The sequence below is a fragment of the Oncorhynchus mykiss genome, chromosome 23 (genome assembly GCF_057628025.1).
Source record: "Oncorhynchus mykiss isolate SJ-2025 chromosome 23, ASM5762802v1, whole genome shotgun sequence".
Taxonomy (NCBI): Eukaryota; Metazoa; Chordata; class Actinopteri; order Salmoniformes; family Salmonidae; genus Oncorhynchus; species Oncorhynchus mykiss.
This window is the reverse complement of record NC_143044.1, coordinates 2113285-2131411: the sequence shown is the minus strand read 5'-3', so window position 1 is coordinate 2131411 and position 18127 is coordinate 2113285. Positions and strand designations below refer to the sequence as shown.

The following is an 18127-nucleotide window of genomic DNA, read 5'->3' as shown; positions in this document are numbered from 1 at the left end:
TTGTGTCTGCCTAGCATCGCTCCCTGGATCTCGACGGCTGAGTGGAGAGGATCCGAAGTCGCTGGGTCCATTCTTGGTCGGATTCTTCTGTTACGGTGCGTGAATGAGGACCCAAAAGCGAATCAACTTAAACAGAGCTTCTTTAATTACCAAACATAGGTAGGCTCAGATGGACCGGCAGATTCCGACAGGACAGGACAAGGTTACAGCAAACATGACGGCAGTCTGGTTCAGGCATGAATGACACAAACAAACAAACAAGAATCCGACAAGGACAGGAGCAGAAACAGAGAGAGATATAGGGACCTAATCAGAGGGAAAAAGGGAACAGGTGGGGAACGGGGTGAATGGGTAGTTAGAGGAGACAAGGGACAGCTGGGGGAAAGCGGGGGAGAAAAGGTAACCTAACACGACCAGCAGAGGGAGACAGGGTGAAGGGAAAGGACAGAGACAAGACAACATGACAGTACATGACAAAAACATCCTGTGGCGTTCTGCATCAGCATCGAATAGCCCCCGTGATATGGAACTTTTCAGGGAAGTTAGGAACCAACATACACAGGCAGTTAGGAAAGCTAAGGCTAGCTTTTGCAAGCGAAATTTGCATCCTGTAGCACAAACTCAGAAAGGTTCTGGGACACTTTAAAGTCCATGGAGAATAACAGCACTTCCTCCCAGCTGCCCACTGCACTGAGGCTAGGAAACTCTGTCACCACCATCCATTATAATTGAGAATTTCAATAACCATTTTTCTACAGCTGGCCATGCTTTCCACCTGGTTACCCCTACCCTGATCAACAGCCCTCCACCCCCCACAGTAACTCACCCAAGCCTCCACCATTTCTCCTTCACTCAAATCCAGATAGCTGATGGTCTGAAAGAGCTGTAAAATCTGGACCCCCACAAATCAGCCGGGCTAGACAATCTGGACCCTCTCTTTCTAAAATGATCTGCCGAAATTGTTAAAACCCCTATTACTAGCCTGTTCAACCTCTCTTTCGTATTGTCTGAGATGCCCAAAGATTGGAAAGCTGCCGTGGTCATCCCCCTCTTCAAAGGGGGAGACACTCTAGACCCAAACTGACCTATATCTATCCTACCCTGCCTTTCTAAAGTCTTCGAAAGCCAAGTTAACAAACAGATTACCGACCATTTCAAATCCCACTGTACCTTCTCCGCTAAGCAATCTGGTTTCCGAGCTGGTCTTGGGTGCACCTTAGCCAAGCTCAAGGTCCTAAATGATATCATAACCGGCATCAATAAGAGACATTACTGTGTATTCATCAACCTGGCCAAGGCTTTTGACTCTGTCAATCACCACATTCTTATCGGCAGACTCAACAGCCTTGGTTTCTCAAATGATGCCTCGCCTGGTTCACCAACTACTTCTCTGATAGAGTTCAGTGTGTCAAATCGGAGGGCCTGTTGTCCGGACCACTGCAGTCTCTATGGGGGTGCCACGGGGTTCAATTGTCTGTGTACATCAAGGATGTCGCTCTTGCTGCTGGTGATTCTCTGATCCTCCACTACGCAGACGACACCATTCTGTATACCTCTGGCCCTTCTTTGGACACTGTGTTAACTCTGTGTTAGCTCCAGATGAGCTTCAATGACATGCTACTCTCCTTCCATGACCTCCAACAGCTATTAATTGCAAGTAAAACTAAATGCATGCTCTTCAACCGTAGCTGCCCGCAACTGCCCAACCGTCCAGCATCACTACTCTGGATGATTCTGACTTAGAATATGTGGACAACTACAAATAACTAGGTGTCTGGTTAGACTGTAAACTTTCATTCCAGACTCACATTAAGCATCTCCAATCCAAAATTAAATCCAGAATCGGCTTCCTATTTCGCAACAAAGCATCCTTCACTCATGCTGCCAAACATACCCTTGTAAAACTGACCATCCTACCGATCCTTGACTTCGGGGATGTAATTTACAAAATAGCCTCCAACACTCCTCTCAACAAATTGGATGCAGTCTATCACAGTGCCATCCGTTTTGTCACCAAGCCCCATATACTACCCACCACTGCGACCTGTATGCTCTTGTTGGCTGTCCCTCACTTCACACTCGTCGCCAAACCCACTGGCTCCAGGTCATCTACAAGTCTCTGCTAGGCCTTATCTCCGCTCACTGGTCACCATAGCAGCACCCACCCATAGCACGCGCTCCAGCAGGTATATCTCACTGGTCACCCCCAAAGCCAATTCTTCCTTTGGCCGCCTTTCCTTCTAGTTCTCTGCTGCCAATGACTGGAACAAACTGCAAAAATCACTGAATCTGGAGACTCATATCTTCCTCACTAGCTTTAAGCACCAGCTGTCAGAGCAGCTCACAGATCACTGCACCTGTACATAGCCCATCTGTAAACAGCCCATCCAACTACCTCATTCCCATACTGTATTTATTTATTTATCTTGCTCCTTTGCACCCCAGTATCTCTACTTGCACATTAATCTTTTGCACATCTATCATTCCATTGTTTAATTGCTATACTGTAATTACTTCGCCACCATGGCCTATTTATTGCCTTACCTCCTTTATCCTACCTTATTTGCACATACTATATGTAGACTTTTTCTACTGTATTATTGACTGTGTGTTTGTTTATTCCATGTGTAACTCTGTGTTGTTGTATGTGTCGAGCTGCTTTGCTTTATCTTGGTTACAGTTGCAAATGAGAACTTGTTCTCAACTAGCCTACCTGGTTAAATAAAGGTGAAATATAAAAATACATAGGTGAACTGTCACCTAATGGTGAGGATAGCCATGCTGCAAGCCCAGCTTCAAACGCAATTGTTAGGCAAGGGTAATTTAAGTGTAGAAAAGGACGAAACAGCATCTGTGCCATCAGTAAGTACAGATAGGAGTATAAATCCCCTCACAGTCCCCGCAGCCGGACAAGTTTCTCATGGCTTCTGGAAGGAAGTGCTGTAGGAATGCTCAACCAGTGCTGCTCATTCAGCCAACAAAAACTATCAACTGGTTCTCCTCATTAAGCAACGAGTCGGAGTCAGAGGCCGAGCCTTCTCTGGTCTCTCCTCCTCCCGTTACGGGGTCTGAGACGCCGAAAGCCTCCCACCATTAGCTCTGACAAATTGAAAACCCCAGTCATTGGCGACTCCATTAACCGCAGTATTACTGTAGATTTAAAAAAGAATCATCCAGCATTTAGTCACTGTTTTACCAGAAGGTAAGGCTACCGAAGTTAAGGGTAATCTGAAGATGGTGCTGGTTAACCTCTCTTGGGTAGGGGGCAGTACTGTCTATCCGGATGAAAAGCGTGCCTGTAACTCAGGCTCAGAAGCTAGGATATACATATAATTGGGAGATTTGGATAGAAAACACTAAAATGTTTTAAACTGTTAAAATTATGCCTGTGAGTATAACAGAACTGATATGGCAGGCGAAACCCCGAGGACAAACCATCTCCCCCCAAAAATGTCAGCCTACGACTGTTTTCAATGGCTTTCACTTTTATTATAAGGCGAAATCCTCCCAGATTGCAGTTCATAGGGCTTCCACTTGATGTCAACAGTCTTTAGAAAGAGTTTCATGCTGTTTTTTGGAAAAATGAGCCAGAAATTGTAGTTTTTCTAGGTGGCTCCCATTTTGACTGTAGTGTTTCCAAGCGCATGAAAGAGAGCGCTTCCTTTGGTATTTTTCTCCGGTAAAGACAATAACGATTCTCCGTCTTAAATTGTATTGTTTATTTACGTATTAGGGTACCTAAGGTTTGATTATAAACGTTGTTTGACTTTTTTTGAAAAGTTTATTATTAACGTTTGGGATTCATTTTGTATGCATTTTGATGGAAGGAAACTGGGTGGATTATTGACTGAAGCACACCAGATAAACTGAGTTGTTATGGATTTAAAGAAGGACATTATGAAACAAAAGGACCATTTGTGATGTATCTGGGACCTTTTGGAGTGCCAACAGAGGAAGAGCATCAAAGGTAAGGCTTTTATTATTTAGCTAATTCTGACTTTCGTGGCGCACCTGCCTGGTTGAAATATGTTTTTCATGCTTTTGAATGAGGGGCGCTGTCCTCAGATAATCGCATGGTGTGCTTTCGCCGTAAAGCCTTTTTGAAATCTGACACAGCGGCTGGATTAACAAGAATGCATTACACTTGTGATTTTATGAAAGTTAAATATGTATAATTCTGTAGTTTGAATATCACGCTCTGCAATTTCACCGGATGTTGGCCAGGTGGGACGCTACCATCCCATCTACCAGTGTAGAGAGTATAGGGATATTGTTATCCACGTCGGCAACAATGATATTAGGATGAAACAGTCAGCGGTCACCAAGCACATCATAGCCTCAGCGTGTAAGTCAGCTAGAAAGATGTTTTGGCATCGAGTTATTGACTCTGGCCCCCTCCCAGTTAGGGGGAGTGATGAGCTCTACAGCAGAGTCTCACAACTCAATCGCTGGTTGAAATTTGTTTTCTGTCCCTCCCAAAATATAGAATTTGTAGATAATTGGCCCTCTATCTGGGACTCACCCACAAACAGGAACACGCCTGGCCTGCTGAGGAGTGACGGACTCCATCCTAGCTGGAGGGTTGCTCTCATCTTATCTATGAACATAGCCAGGGCTCTAACTCCTCTAGCTCCACAATGAGATAGGGTGCAGGCCAGGCAGCAGGCTGTTGGCCAGCCTGCCAGCTTAGTGGAGTCTGCCACTAGCACAGTCAGTGACTAGGCACAGTCACTGACTGTGCCTCGATCTCGGTTGGGCAAAACTAAACATTATGAAATCTATGCAGCCTACTCAATCACCTTTTATAGCTACTGTTTACAGGCCTACTGGGCCATATACAGCGTTCCTCACTGAGTTCCCTGAATTCCTATCGGGCCTTGTAGTCATGGCAGATAATATTCACATTTTTGGTGACTTTAATATTCACATGGAAAAGTTCACAGACCCACTCCAAAAGGCTTTTGGAGGCATCATCAACTCAGTCGGTTTTGTCCAACAAAACTGTACCTACTCACTGCCACAGTCATACTCTGGACCTAGTTTTGTCCCGTGGAATAAATGTTGTGGATCTAAATGTTTTTCCTCATAATCCTGGACTATCGGACCACTATTGTATTATGTTTGCAATCACAACAAATAATCTGTTCAGGCCCCAACCAAGGATCATCAAAAGCCGTGCTATAAATTCTCAGACAACCCAAAGATTCCAAGATGCCCTTCCAGATGCCCTCCACCTTCCACCTTTCACTGCTGTGAGGACGATACATTTCGATGAAACATGGTGAAGCCCCAAAATGGCCCTACCTGGAAGCCTGTATTTAGACCTAAGGAAGTGGATGGGGAAAATGTTTTACTTTTAAACTCCGACAAAACAGAGATGCTAGTTCTAGGTCCAAAGATCTTCTGTTGGACCTGACAATTAATCTTGATGGTTGTACAGTCATCTCAAATTAAACTGTGAAGGACCTTGGTGTTACTCTGGACCCTGATCTCTCTTTTGATGAACATATCAAGAGTGTTTCAAGGACAGCTTTTTTTCATATACGTAACATTGCAAAAATCAAAAACTTTCTGTCCAAAAATGATGCAGAAAAGTTCATCCATGCTTTTATCACTTCTAGATTAGACTACTGCAATGCTCTACTTTCTGGCGACCCGGTTAAAGCACTAAATAAACTTCAGTGCTAAACACAGCTGCTAGAATCTTGACTAGAACCAAAACATGTGATCATATTACAGTGCTAGCCTCTCTACACTGGCTTCCTGTTAAGGCTAGGGCTGATTTAAAGGTTTTACTGCTAACCTACAACGCATTACATGGGCTTGCTCCTATCTATCTTTCTGATTTGGTCCTGCTGTACATACCTACAGTGGGGCAAAAAAGTATTTAGTCAGCCACCAATTGTGCAAGTTGAATTCTCAAGTTCTCATAAATTAATTAAAAATCCTACAATGTGATTTTCTGGAATTTTTTTCTCATTTTGTCTGTCATAGTTGAAGTCTACCTATGATGACAATTACAGGCCTCTCTCATCTTTTTAAGTGGGAGAACTTGCACAATTGGTGGCTGACTAAATACTTTTTTGCCCCACTGTACATGTACGCTACTGTTACAAGAAGCAGGCCTCTTTATTATCCCTAGAATTTGTAAGCAAACAGCTGGAGGCAGGGCTTTCTAAAAACAGAGCTCAATTTTTATGGAATGGTCTGCCTATCCATGTGAGAGAAGCAGACTCGGTCTCGACCTTTAAGTCTTTATTGAAGACTCATCTCTTCAGTAGGACCTATGAATAAGTGTAGGCTGGCCCAGGGGTGTGAAGGTGAACGGATAGGCACTGGAGCGACGAACCACCCTTGCTGTCTCTGCCTGGCCGGTTCAACCTCTCTCCACTGGAACTCTCTGCCTCTAACCCTATTACAGGGGCTGAGTCACTGGCTTACTGGTGCTCTTCCATGCCGTCCCAAGGAGGGGTGCATCACTTGAGTGGGTTGAGGCTATGACGTGATCTTCCTGTCCGGGTTGGCGCCCCCCTCGGGTTCGTGCTGTGGGGGAGATCTTTGTGGGCTATAAATTGGTGGTTTAAGATATTCCTCTAGTGGTGTGGGGGCTGTGCTTTGTTAAAGTGGGTGGGGTTATATCCTGCCTGGTTGGTTCTCTCCGGGGGTATAGTTTAACTTGGCCACAGTGTCTCCCGACCCCTCCTGTCTCAGCCCCCAGAAATTATGCTGCAATAGTTCGTGTCGGGGGGCTAGGGTCAGTCTGTTATATTTGGAGTATTTCTCCTCTCATCTGGTGTCCTTTGTGAATTTAAGTATGCTCCCTCTAATTCTCTATTTCTCCTTATTTTCCTGATGTAAAAAGGGCTTAATAAATACATTTGATTGATTGATACATCATCAAAAAGGTTGAGAGAATGCCAAGAGTGTGCAAAGCTGTCATCAAGGCAAATGTGGCTAATTGAAGAATCAAATATCTAAAATATATGTTGATTTGTTGAACACTTATTTGGTTACAACATGATTCCATATGTGTTATTTCATAGTTTTGATGTCTTCACTATTGTTCTACAATGTAGCAAATAGTAAAAATAAATAAAAACCCTTGAATGAGTATGTGTTCCAAAACTTTTGACCGGTAGTGTACATAGTGTAAACTTATGGGGCGAACTCAGTGAATTTCAATCTCTTGCGTTTCTGTGCGGCACTGCATTTCTTCTGCGTGGCATTCCTGGAGGAAGTGCGTGCACACGCACATCTTAGCCGGAACATTGTTCTAAAGCACGTGTCTAATTCATTGCACGGATGTCCAAGTGTCTGCGGGTTTCCGCTCCTTCCTTGGACTTGATTGATGAATTAATGTCATTGATTAGTAAGAAACTACCCTCACCTGGTTGTCTGGGTCTTAATTGAAAGGAAACACCAAAAACCAGCACACACTAGGCACACACTCCAAAAATGAGTTTGACACCCCTGGTCTAGAGGTTGGTTTGGGATTGGTGTATATATTTTTGTAAATAGCATATTGTGCCAAAGAAAACATTACAGCACAGGTTTAGGTCATTCCAATGTCTCTTTAGCATGTCTTTACCCAGGAAGGTGAAAGGCTCCTCCTCAGTTGAGATGACCAAACATCCATCGCTGGCTGAGATGGAGACAGACAGACAGACGTACTGCTGTTCGGCACGGGACATATGGCGCACCACAGACAGCAGCCAGATCGGGTGGGAATCACGGGCTGAACTGAACCTGCTGATCAGGAACCAGCAGGAATATGACAGGCCTGCTGCCGGAGGGAAACCACGACAGTCTGGTTGAATGGAAGAGGAGGAGGAGGAGAGGGGACAAGCAGAGATAAAGTAAACCAAACATAGGTCATACAGCATTTTCAAAGCAAATCCATTTAAACAAGTAAAATAGGAAAACATATAGTTGTTAAAAGTAAAACGTAGTTGATACAGTACTAGGTGAACTCCCTCCCCTCCTGTCTTACCTCCTCCTATTCCCCCTGTTGGGATGGAGTCAGCATTGACACCTTTCACTGTAGCCAGGGATGGTAGAAATAGACATCTGAAAACACACACACACAGACATGCACACACACACAGAAACACACGTCATTGTCAAATCAATGGTGAGCAACAGAACATTTCGTATGACAATGACCATAGAAGTTGGCAAGACATCACAAACAGATCTGGGATCAGGCTAGTGAATCATTGGAATCCTATGCAAACCTATCAGAACCAATCCCACTTCCAACCTACCCAGTACAGTGGACTCACCCATAGCCACTCTCAGTCATATCAAACTCCACAAAGGCCGGAGAGGTGGAGACTCGGTGTGGTCGGAAGCTCCTTGGTGACGTCATAGAGACTAGGCTAATGATTTGGTGCAGGGGGAGGGGCTGGCCGACAGGAGCGCCAATAGGAGGAGAGGAGCTCAGCAGGCTAAAAGAGCGCTTCATGATGGAGCGAGTGGTGGTCTCACTATCTGTTAAGCTGTCTGCCTTCTCTGGGCTGTGGCCTGCAAAATTAGATTAATTATACAATTACAACCATGTTTATTTCATTAGCAATTACAGAATTACATGTAAAGACTACATACAGTATAGGCCTAAAGTTAAAAGCTACACTTTTTGGAACACAGATGTGCAACATTTCAAATGCTGTCTGCTTCCTCTAGACCAGTGTTTCCCAAACCTCTCCTCGAGTACCCCTAGCCAGTCCACTTCTTTGATGTATTCTAGAATTAGCACAGCTGATTCAAATGGTCATATAATTATGACCTTATTAGTTAAATCAACAGTGCTAGTGCAGGACTCAAATTACATGGTTAAAATCAGATAAAAGTTCTGTATCTTTACCATTGGAGGGAGAAAAGGGGCATTGTGTGTTGGATTCTGGAGCAGAGGTGGCAGCAATTTTGTTAGCTTGGCACATCAGAGGATCACAAAGACACAGGAAACGCCTGGAGCAGGAGGAAATAAGAGGTAAGATAACATTCGTCAAGCTTTGATTTTGGGGTGAACTATCCATTTTAAATACAAAAAAAGATTCCTCAACGGTGGGTAGTGAGATCAGCACAGGGACAATGTTTTAAAACTTATTGAATCAGAAAACGGAAACGTGTCCAGATAGTCCTTCCCTGTTTCAGTCCATTTTCTGCCATTTGGTGCCTAATACGTATACACACCCAAGCTTGGTGCCAAGAAAAGCAGCTGACCTGAGGTCTATGTGGGAGATGGAGTGTGAGGAGATTTTCTCCAGGATGCGTGTGTCAGGCAGGTATAGTGGGTGGTCCGGCCTGAGCAGGATGCTTCGACAGTGGGTTAGTAGAGTGGACACCAAACCCCCCTTGCAGACAATCTGACGGTTCTTCTCTGATGTTACCATCACCTGGAGGTGGTGGGCTACTGAGTACTGGACCTCCACTGACAGCTGGGGGAGAGGAGGAGTGATGAAGAATTCAATTTAATCGAATTGAGTAAAATTCAAATGACAGCAAAGCAGTCTGAGAAGAGAGAAGCTATGAGTAATCCAATTGAACTGAACTGAGTTGAATTCCAATTAATTGATTTCTACATAATATGAAAGAGCAGTAGAGCGTGAATGAAATCTAACTAAACTGAGTCGATTTCTGCATTGATTCCTGCGTATGACAGAGCAGTGTAGTCGGTCTGCTGATAGGTTACCTGTGGATCCTCTGCAGTAAAGACATGAGGCAGGAGAGTCATGATGACCCTGAGGGCTCCAGGATACAGTATGGTCTGGTCACAGGTAAACCTGAACCCATAAACCCACAGATACATAGTATGACATAGTTATAATGTAATTATAATATGAAGCAATCTTGCTTGGCCTCAGATAGATTGGATAAGAGAGAAAGTAACACTCATGCAACAACCTGGAATATACAGTACATTCGGAAAGTATTCAGGACCCTTGACTTTTTACACATTTTTACACATTACAGCCTTATTTTAAAACGGATTAAATAGTTTTCCCCCCACATCAATTTACACATAATACTCCATAATGACAAAGCAAAATCAAAGGTTTTTAATTTTTTTGCAAAATAAAAAAATTAAATATCACATTTACATAAGTATTGAAACACCTTTGGTAGTGGTTACAGCCTCGACTCTTCTTTGTTATGATGCTACAAGCTTGGCACACCTGTATTTGGGGAGTTTCTCCAATTCTTCTCTGCATATTCTCTCAAGCTCTTTCAGGTTCAATGGGAAGCGTCTCTACACAGCTATTTCCAGGCCTAGAATTAGCACAGCTGATTCAAATGGTCATATAATTATAGATGTTCGATCAATCGGGTTCTGGCTGGGCCACTCAAGGATATTCAGACACTTGTCCTGAAGACACTCCTGCTTTGTCTTGGCTGTGTGCTTAACGTTGTTGTCCTGTTGGGAGGTAAACCTTCGCCCCAGTATGAGATCCTGAGTGCTCTGGAGCAGGTTTTCATCAAAGATCTCTCTGTACTTTGCTCCATTCATCTTTCCCTCGATCCTGACTAGTCTCCCAGTCCCTGTCGCTGACACACCCCCACACCATGATGCTGCCACCATCATGTTTCGCTGTAGGGCTGGTGCCTGGTTTCCTCAAAATGCCTGGCATTCAGCCCAAAGAGTTCAATCTTGGTTTCATCAGACCAGAGAATCTTGTTTCTCATGGTCTGAGAGTCCTTTAGGTGCCTTTTGGAAAACTCCAAGCAGGTTGTCATGTGCCTTTTACTGAGGAGTGGCTTCCGTCTGGCCACTCTACCATAAAGGCCTGATTGGTGGAGTGCTGCAGAGATGGTTGTCCTTCTGGAAGGTTCTCCCATCTAAACAGAGGAACTCTGAAACTCTTTCACCTCCGTGACCAAGGCCTTCTCCTCCGATTTCTCAGTTTAGCTGGGCGGCCAGCTCTAGGAAAATCTTGGTTGTTCCAAAATAACAATGATGGAGGCCACTGTGTTATTTGGGACTTTCAATACCGTAGACATTTTTTTGGTACCCTTCCCCAGATCTGAGGTCTGAATACTTTCTGAATGCACTGTAAAAGCTTAGAAGAAAACCACTGTGATATATAGGGAGGTGAAGATGGAAAGGGAGGGGGAAAAGGAAAGGAGAAGGAGGTAGAAAGGGAGATAGATATAGATGGACATTGAAATAGAGATACTCTGGTACGATAGTGTATCTCTTTAACAAGAAACAACAGTTCCACCTGTAGTTAGTCTCAGAGCAGACAACAGCGACGCTGTGGCCTGCAGGTCTGGATCCCCCCGGTAGTTCATCCTCTGGTGTCTGTAAAGTCTGTTGGGTTGGTGGCACAGTCTGCAGCCTCTCTCCTCCCCCCTGGGTCTCTCCATCTCCCCCCTCCTCTCTCTTCTCTCCCACATGTCCTGCTGTCATCTTAAGGGCAGCGTAGGTCCCTGTAGCTAATTGGTCCAGGTAGGAGAGGAGCCTGATACAGGTCTGTAAAGGGGGAGGCAGGGGTGGCTTGGAGGTGGAAGAGAGGGAGGTGAGCACTGGGGTCTCAGAAAGCTCCAGAAACTGGTGGAAGCTCCTCCCAAGAGAATGATTGTCCTCTGTTTCTCTCTGACCCCATCTCTGGCCCAGGCCCCTACTCATCATACCCCCAGCGTGGCCCTCCATCCTCTCTGTCGCCTCCCAGCCCTCAGTCTGGAAACAACCCAGCCGTAGTAAGGCTTCAGCCAGCCTCTCGTAGAACCCTTCAGCCTGGAACAAATTAATGAATTATTTTCATGTCTGGTCACTTTCATACAACCCATCCTTTGGCTTACAAGGTTATTGGACACCTCATTTGAATTAATGACATCACAGTAGAGTGGTGTTACTTACCTGGAACTGGTGTGAGTTGACAGGGTGTACATGGACAGCTAGAGCGAGGGTGTGTAGGGTGAGGAAGAGGAGGTCTAGTATCCCCTGCTGCTCCTTAGCACCCCACACCCCACCCTGAGTGGAGTCACTCAGAGCCCCCTCCATGTCCACCACCAGGGACAGCAGGCCGGTGAAGCCCCGCGCACGTCGAAACGCCCCCCAACTGTTAGGTCTCTCCAGAACCTTCAAAACTGACTGGAGAACAGAGAGAGATAATTCAGTTACAGAAAATGTACACACACACGTCTGGCTCCATTTGTGCTTTAGTCCTCTCTGACTATCTAACAAACAAGGTAGACTATGTTATATGGATGAGGCAGATCGAGAAAGTCCTGTTAACATGGCTATTGGCTATTGAGAAGATTACGTTTACAGACATAGATTGAGGTCATTGAACTTGACCTATACAGAATGAACCCTTTACAGACAGCACAAACAGAATAGCCTGGACCAAACTATTCAGCTCACACACAGTATTCTCTTTGGGATGTTTGAGATGTTTGAGGTTTGGGAGTATGTTGTCACAAAGGCATCAGTGACCAACATCTAGATATGTATAATGCCTCGTGAAAGTCTACACCCCTTGCACTCATTTTTTTCTGCTTTTTCTTTACTAGTTATCTACACAACCTGCTCCACTTTCAAAGTGAAAGAAACATTTTAGAACATTTTCTCAATTTCTAAAAAATGTAAAACAAAGATGTCTTGATTGCTCATGTCTTTATAAAACCAGTGTCAGTATGCTAACTTAGCATATAGTGCTGCCACCCTGGACTTACCTCTGACTGGGCTTGTACCAGGGTCCTCTACCTTACCAACACACTTAACTGCCCGCTTGACAACATGCAAAACAATTGAACTACACAAGAGGTTCCAATTGGATAGTTCCATCGGCAAGATTTCAAGCTAGCTGCGAAGTGAGCTTACATTCTTACCCCAAAGTTAATACTTTGTGGAAGCCCCTTTGGCAGCAACTACAGCTGTGAATAATTTTGAATAAGATTCTACCAACTTCGCACAACTCTTAATTAAGGCAACATATATTAATTGTTTTTGTCAAAATTGCTCAAGCTCAGTAAATTTGGTTGGGAATCATTGATGGACAGTAATTTTCAAACCTTTCAAGCAGACTCAAGTCAGGACAGAGAGTAGACCACTCAAGAACACTCAACGCCTCTTGGAAAGTCATTGTAATTGCCGCCAAAGGTGCTTCCACCAAGTATAAACTATGGGGTGTGGGGACATACCCAATCAAGACATATTTTTATTTATTTTTTTTTATCCCTTTTTAGAATGATTTTTAAGGCAGCAAAATGTGAATCTGTGCAAGGGGTGTGTAGACTTTCACTAGGCACTGTGTAAACATTTTGAGTAATAATGTATAATGCATTCAATTGCCTCTCAATAAGTAAACAAAGCAAGATGCGAGCTTATCTCTTCCGTTCTATCCGGCCAATTAAAACAAGCAGGTCATGAAGAGATGAAAAATAGTCCTGACATAAATAAATAACAAAATCATAAATTATTTGGGGTAACCATTGTTGAGGACTAAGCTAAATGTGATTAGCTTCATCTAATTTAGTGGTCTAATCCATCTGATAGGCAATGTGTGTGGCAGAACGCAGAGAGAAATGTGATTAACAAGAATTAGACTAATCACAATGGCTCTCAACACACGCCAAACCAGGTCACACTAAATCTGACTGCCACCTGCTTTAATCAAGTTAACACACATAGACACACTCGCGCACACACACTCACACAAACTCGTATAGAAATACACACACTCGCACACACACCAAACACACAAACACCCCACCACCACACACACACACACACATATATCGTCTGCGAGTTAGTACCCCTCTCATTCTGATCTATAAAAATAGACACGTACAGTAAGTCGCTAACTCACTTAGACCTAATCAGGTTTATCAGCCATTCTCTGATGTGATAGAGGTCCTAATCTTCATAGAGCTACAGCACAGGGCTGCAGGGGTAATCAAATAGCGCCCCGGCTAACAGCTAAACCTGTATCAGCTAATCAATCTGCATTTGTCTATAATGTAATAAAGCTCCTGGAGGATGGGATAACAAATTCACTGCCTTATTATGTTTTAAACATGTTACAATTTGTTAAAATTTGACGTGAAAATGATTAGTCGAGACCCTCACGTGTTTTTGTTGGCTGTCGTTTCTCCTCATGCTTTAGCAAAATGTGTTTCTGACAACAATCCATAAAACATTAGAGAGGGATCAATGTCTGTGTGTGTACCTGCAGCAGGTCTTGTTTGAGCCCCAGCTCCTGTTGTGTAGAGGAACAGAGAGCTCCTATAGCCGTAGACATAAACTCGTCAGGGTTTATCTCTGACAGCTGCTCCAGGATGCTGAGGGTTGGTCCTCTGTACTGCTCCTCATCTAGAAATATCTTTATGTAGGGAACCATCCCAAGGTCACGGACTGACACTGAGAGAGCGGGAAAGAGAGAAAGCGAGAGAGCGGGGGAGAGCTGGAGAGTGATCGGGATGTGTGTACCTGATAGGGTGTAGCATTTCTTTGGATAGATGCAGATATAAAAGCGAGGGGAGACAGATGAGGATGAGAGGAAAGTGGCTAGTGGTGGACCCATGGATCGGACCAGTGCCTTTGGGGGCAATGTTGGTTGCACTACCGCTAGACCAGATTCCGACACTTACCTGTGTTTCTGATGGAGCGTAGGGTGAGGGCAGCCACTACTGTGAGCATGCTGGTGGTGAGAGCTCTCTCATTGTCCTCTACAGCTGACTGATCTTGGGGACCTGACAGAGAGAGATGAGATCACTGTGAGGAAGAGAGAAAGGCTCTATAGGCTCTATATAAGACTATATGTGGTAACATCATTGTTACAATAACATACCTGCTCCTCTAGCCTTCCTGAGTATCTTGGCCCTCCTGCGTAGTTCTCCAAGCAGAAGTTCCAACAGACCTCCATCACTGAGAACCTCCGCTAGCAGACCACTACGCACTGTCAACCTGAAGAGGAATGGAAGAGATTTTGTATATTTTAAACTAAAGTCAAATCCAATCAAATTTGATTTGTCACATGCTTCGTCAACTAGTGTAGACTAACAGTGAAAAGCTTACTTACGGACCTTTCCCAACAATGCAGAGAGAAAAAAAGAGAAGTAATATCAAAATAATTACACAAGGTATAAATACGCAATGAGTAACTGGATATACAGTGCATTTGGAAGGTATTCAGACCCCTTGAATGTTCCACATTTTGTTACGTTTCAGCCTTGCCACGTCTCCCTCTCCGGCGCTCAATGTCGCAGGTCTAATAACCACCGGTCCTGGAAACCCATCTTCACGCACATCTGCATCTCATCACCAGTCACACCTGGACTTCATTACTCCCTGACTACTTACCCTTAATATAATAATTTTTTGTTATCAGTTATCAGGTAGTGTTGGTTATGTTTCTTTGTCAGACGTTTGTCTTATTTTGTATGTTTGTTCATATTAAACTCACTAACCGCACCTGCTTCTTGACTCCCTGCATCGACGTTACAGAATACTGCCTCAACATTTGGAAGCATCAGTTAATCAGGACATCTCCCAGATAGTCAGCGAACAGGGACACTTACTTCGCCAACACTATGAACACCTGGCACAACTGGGGATGGCTATGGATGAGGTCCTCCACATTTTTCAACATCTCGACATTTCCAGAGGGGCGTCACCTCCAACAAGTGGAGGATTCTCTACCACAAGTCGACCCAGCGTGCCAGCACCCCAGCCCATCCAACAGTCCACCCAGGTCAGCGATGCCCGTTTGTCTCTCCCGGACAAATATTATGGGTCTCCCTCCAAATGCCGTGGTTTCCTACTCCAGTGCTCCCTCTATTTCACTCATCAGTTGGGAGTTCCCACCACAGACAGGTCCAAGGTTGCCCCGGTTATTTCCCTGCTGTCCGGACGGGCGTTGGAGTGGGCTATGGCCGTCTGAGAGAGAAGAGGATCTGGGTTCCTATGAGGGGTTCAGGGTCTTCCACCATTCACCGGAGGGCAGAGAGGACAGTGGCAGCATCCAGTGGATGGAATAATCTGGCGCTCTGCACCCTATTCAGAAGAGGATTGCGCAAAGAAGTCCAGACGGAGATGGCTTGCCGAGATGAAAATCTAACCTTGGACACACTCATCGCGATGGTCATTCATCTGGATAACCTCCTTTGGGAGCGTCAGCACTCCCATCGCCTCTCTCCCTCCTTCGTTGACTGTTCTGCGTCAGAGCCTGAACCCATGGCCACAAGCCTCCCCGCGGCTGAGCGATGCCATCGGAGGCAGTTAGGGCTCTGTCCCTATTGCGGCCAGGAAGGGCACCAGCTTCAACGGTGTCTGGTACGTCCCAACCCGGAATCCACGAGAGCAGAGGGACTTCCTGGGTTAGGCATGAGTACTCCATCATCATCACTGTCCGTCAAACCTTTTTCAGTATCGATTTCACTAGGAGGCGGTCCCTCATCTATTGTTTCTACAGCTCTAAAGGGTTCTGGTGACACAGGGAATTTTATTGACGAGACCTTTGCCTCCTCCCTGCACATCACCTCGTACCCGCTCTCTTCTCTATTTCTGGTCCAAGCGTTGGATATATGACCATTGGGATCCGGCACTATTACGCACGTCACAGTTCCACTCACCCTCACTGTGGGACCCAAGCACCAGGAAAACCTTTCCTTCCTCTTCACCTCCGCACCCATGCACAAAGTCATCATTGGCCTCCTGTGGCTCCAACTTCATAATCCCACCATCTCCTGGTCAGAGAGGAGGATTACCGCCTGAGGACCAGGATGTCGGAGGACCTGCTTTCCCTGTCCCTGTGTTTCCACATTGGTAAAGGGCCCTGTGTGTGTCCGCCAGCTCATCAATCGGTCCTCCGGAGCGTATTTACGTCCCAACAGGGGTTAGAGATTGGTTGCTGACCTGGGCACACACATCCCTCGCCTCTGGACACCCAGGTGTCACCCGCACCACTCAATCCCTTTCTGAGAAATAATGGTGGCCCACTTTGGCACAGGACGTTGCACACTATGTCAACTCATGTCAAGTTCAGTATGTACTCAATATAAATCTCACCGCACGCTCCAGCAGGAAAACTCCTTCCCCTTCCTGTGCCACAGCATCCCTGGTCTCATCTGTCAATTTCTTTAATCACTGATCTCCCCTTGTCTGATGGTTTCACCACCATTTTGGTGGTTGTGGACAGATTCTCAAAATCATGTAGTTACATCTCTCTCTCTGGTCTCCCTAACGCTCTCCGGGTCGCTGAGGTACTGTTCCAGCAGGTCTTCCGGCACTTTCACCATCCGGAGGAAGGCTTTCATGGAGAAGCTGGGGTCACGGTCAGTCTCACTTCTGGGTACCAGCCTCAATCTAACGGGCAGGTGGAGATGATGAACCAGGAGCTGGGGAGGTTCCTGAGGATTCACTGCCAGGACCAGCAGGGGGAGTGGGCCCCATTCCTTCCTTGGGGTGAATACGCCCAGAATTAATTTGGACACTCCTACACTAAGCTGACTCCCTTCCAGTGTGTTCTGGGTTATCAGCCGGCCCTGGCTCCGTGGAATCCGATCCAGACCGAACCTCCTGTGGTGGATGAGTGGTTTAGGTGCGCAGAAGAGGTATGAAACGATGCCCTCGTGAGATTTTAGCGCGCCATCCACCGTCAGTGAGGCTCCCGTGTTCCATCCTGGTGATCGTGTCTGGCTCTCCACCAGGAACCTCTCGCTCTGCCTGTCCTCTAAGAAGCTGAGTCCCTGGTTTGTGGGGCCGTTCAAGGTCCTCCGGAGGGTCAACGAGGTAACTTACAGATTACAACTCCCCAATAACTATCGGATCTCACCTTCTTTTCATGTTTCCCTCCTCAGACCAGGGGCCCCTGACCCCTGGCTGATGCCGTCCCCCACAACACCCCTCCGCCTCCCTTGGACATTGAAGAGAACCCTGCCTATACCGTCAAATCACTTCTGGACTCCCGACGTTGTGTCACCTGATGGACTGGGAGGGGTACAGTCCAGAGGAGCGGTGCTGGGTTCCGGTGGACGACATTCTACATCCCAACATCAGGACGGCGTCGTTCTGCGGAGGGGGGTGGGGGTACTGTGAGATCTACTCCCGCTCCCCCTCTCCGGCGCTCGACGTCGCCGGTCTACTAAGCACCGGTCCTGGCAACCCATATTTACGCACACCTGC

At 45.7% G+C, this 18127-nt stretch overlaps 1 protein-coding gene across 3 annotated transcripts in view; it reads right to left on the bottom strand.

The window, feature by feature from the left end:
* wdfy4 (WDFY family member 4) overlaps nucleotides 1-18127 on the bottom strand; it is a 168148-nt gene that overhangs the window by 120378 nt on the left and 29643 nt on the right. For all 3 annotated transcript variants that reach the window (XM_036960203.2, XM_036960204.2, XM_036960205.2), the window contains exons 11-21: nucleotides 14793-14908; nucleotides 14593-14694; nucleotides 14172-14362; nucleotides 11858-12091; nucleotides 11220-11734; nucleotides 9692-9782; nucleotides 9223-9437; nucleotides 8864-8967; nucleotides 8283-8523; nucleotides 7991-8067; nucleotides 7589-7807 (exon numbers count right to left, since the gene is read on the bottom strand). In XM_036960203.2, the coding sequence (XP_036816098.2) occupies nucleotides 7589-7807; nucleotides 7991-8067; nucleotides 8283-8523; nucleotides 8864-8967; nucleotides 9223-9437; nucleotides 9692-9782; nucleotides 11220-11734; nucleotides 11858-12091; nucleotides 14172-14362; nucleotides 14593-14694; nucleotides 14793-14908 (2105 nt within the window). The remainder of the gene's footprint in view (nucleotides 1-7588; nucleotides 7808-7990; nucleotides 8068-8282; nucleotides 8524-8863; nucleotides 8968-9222; nucleotides 9438-9691; nucleotides 9783-11219; nucleotides 11735-11857; nucleotides 12092-14171; nucleotides 14363-14592; nucleotides 14695-14792; nucleotides 14909-18127) is intronic.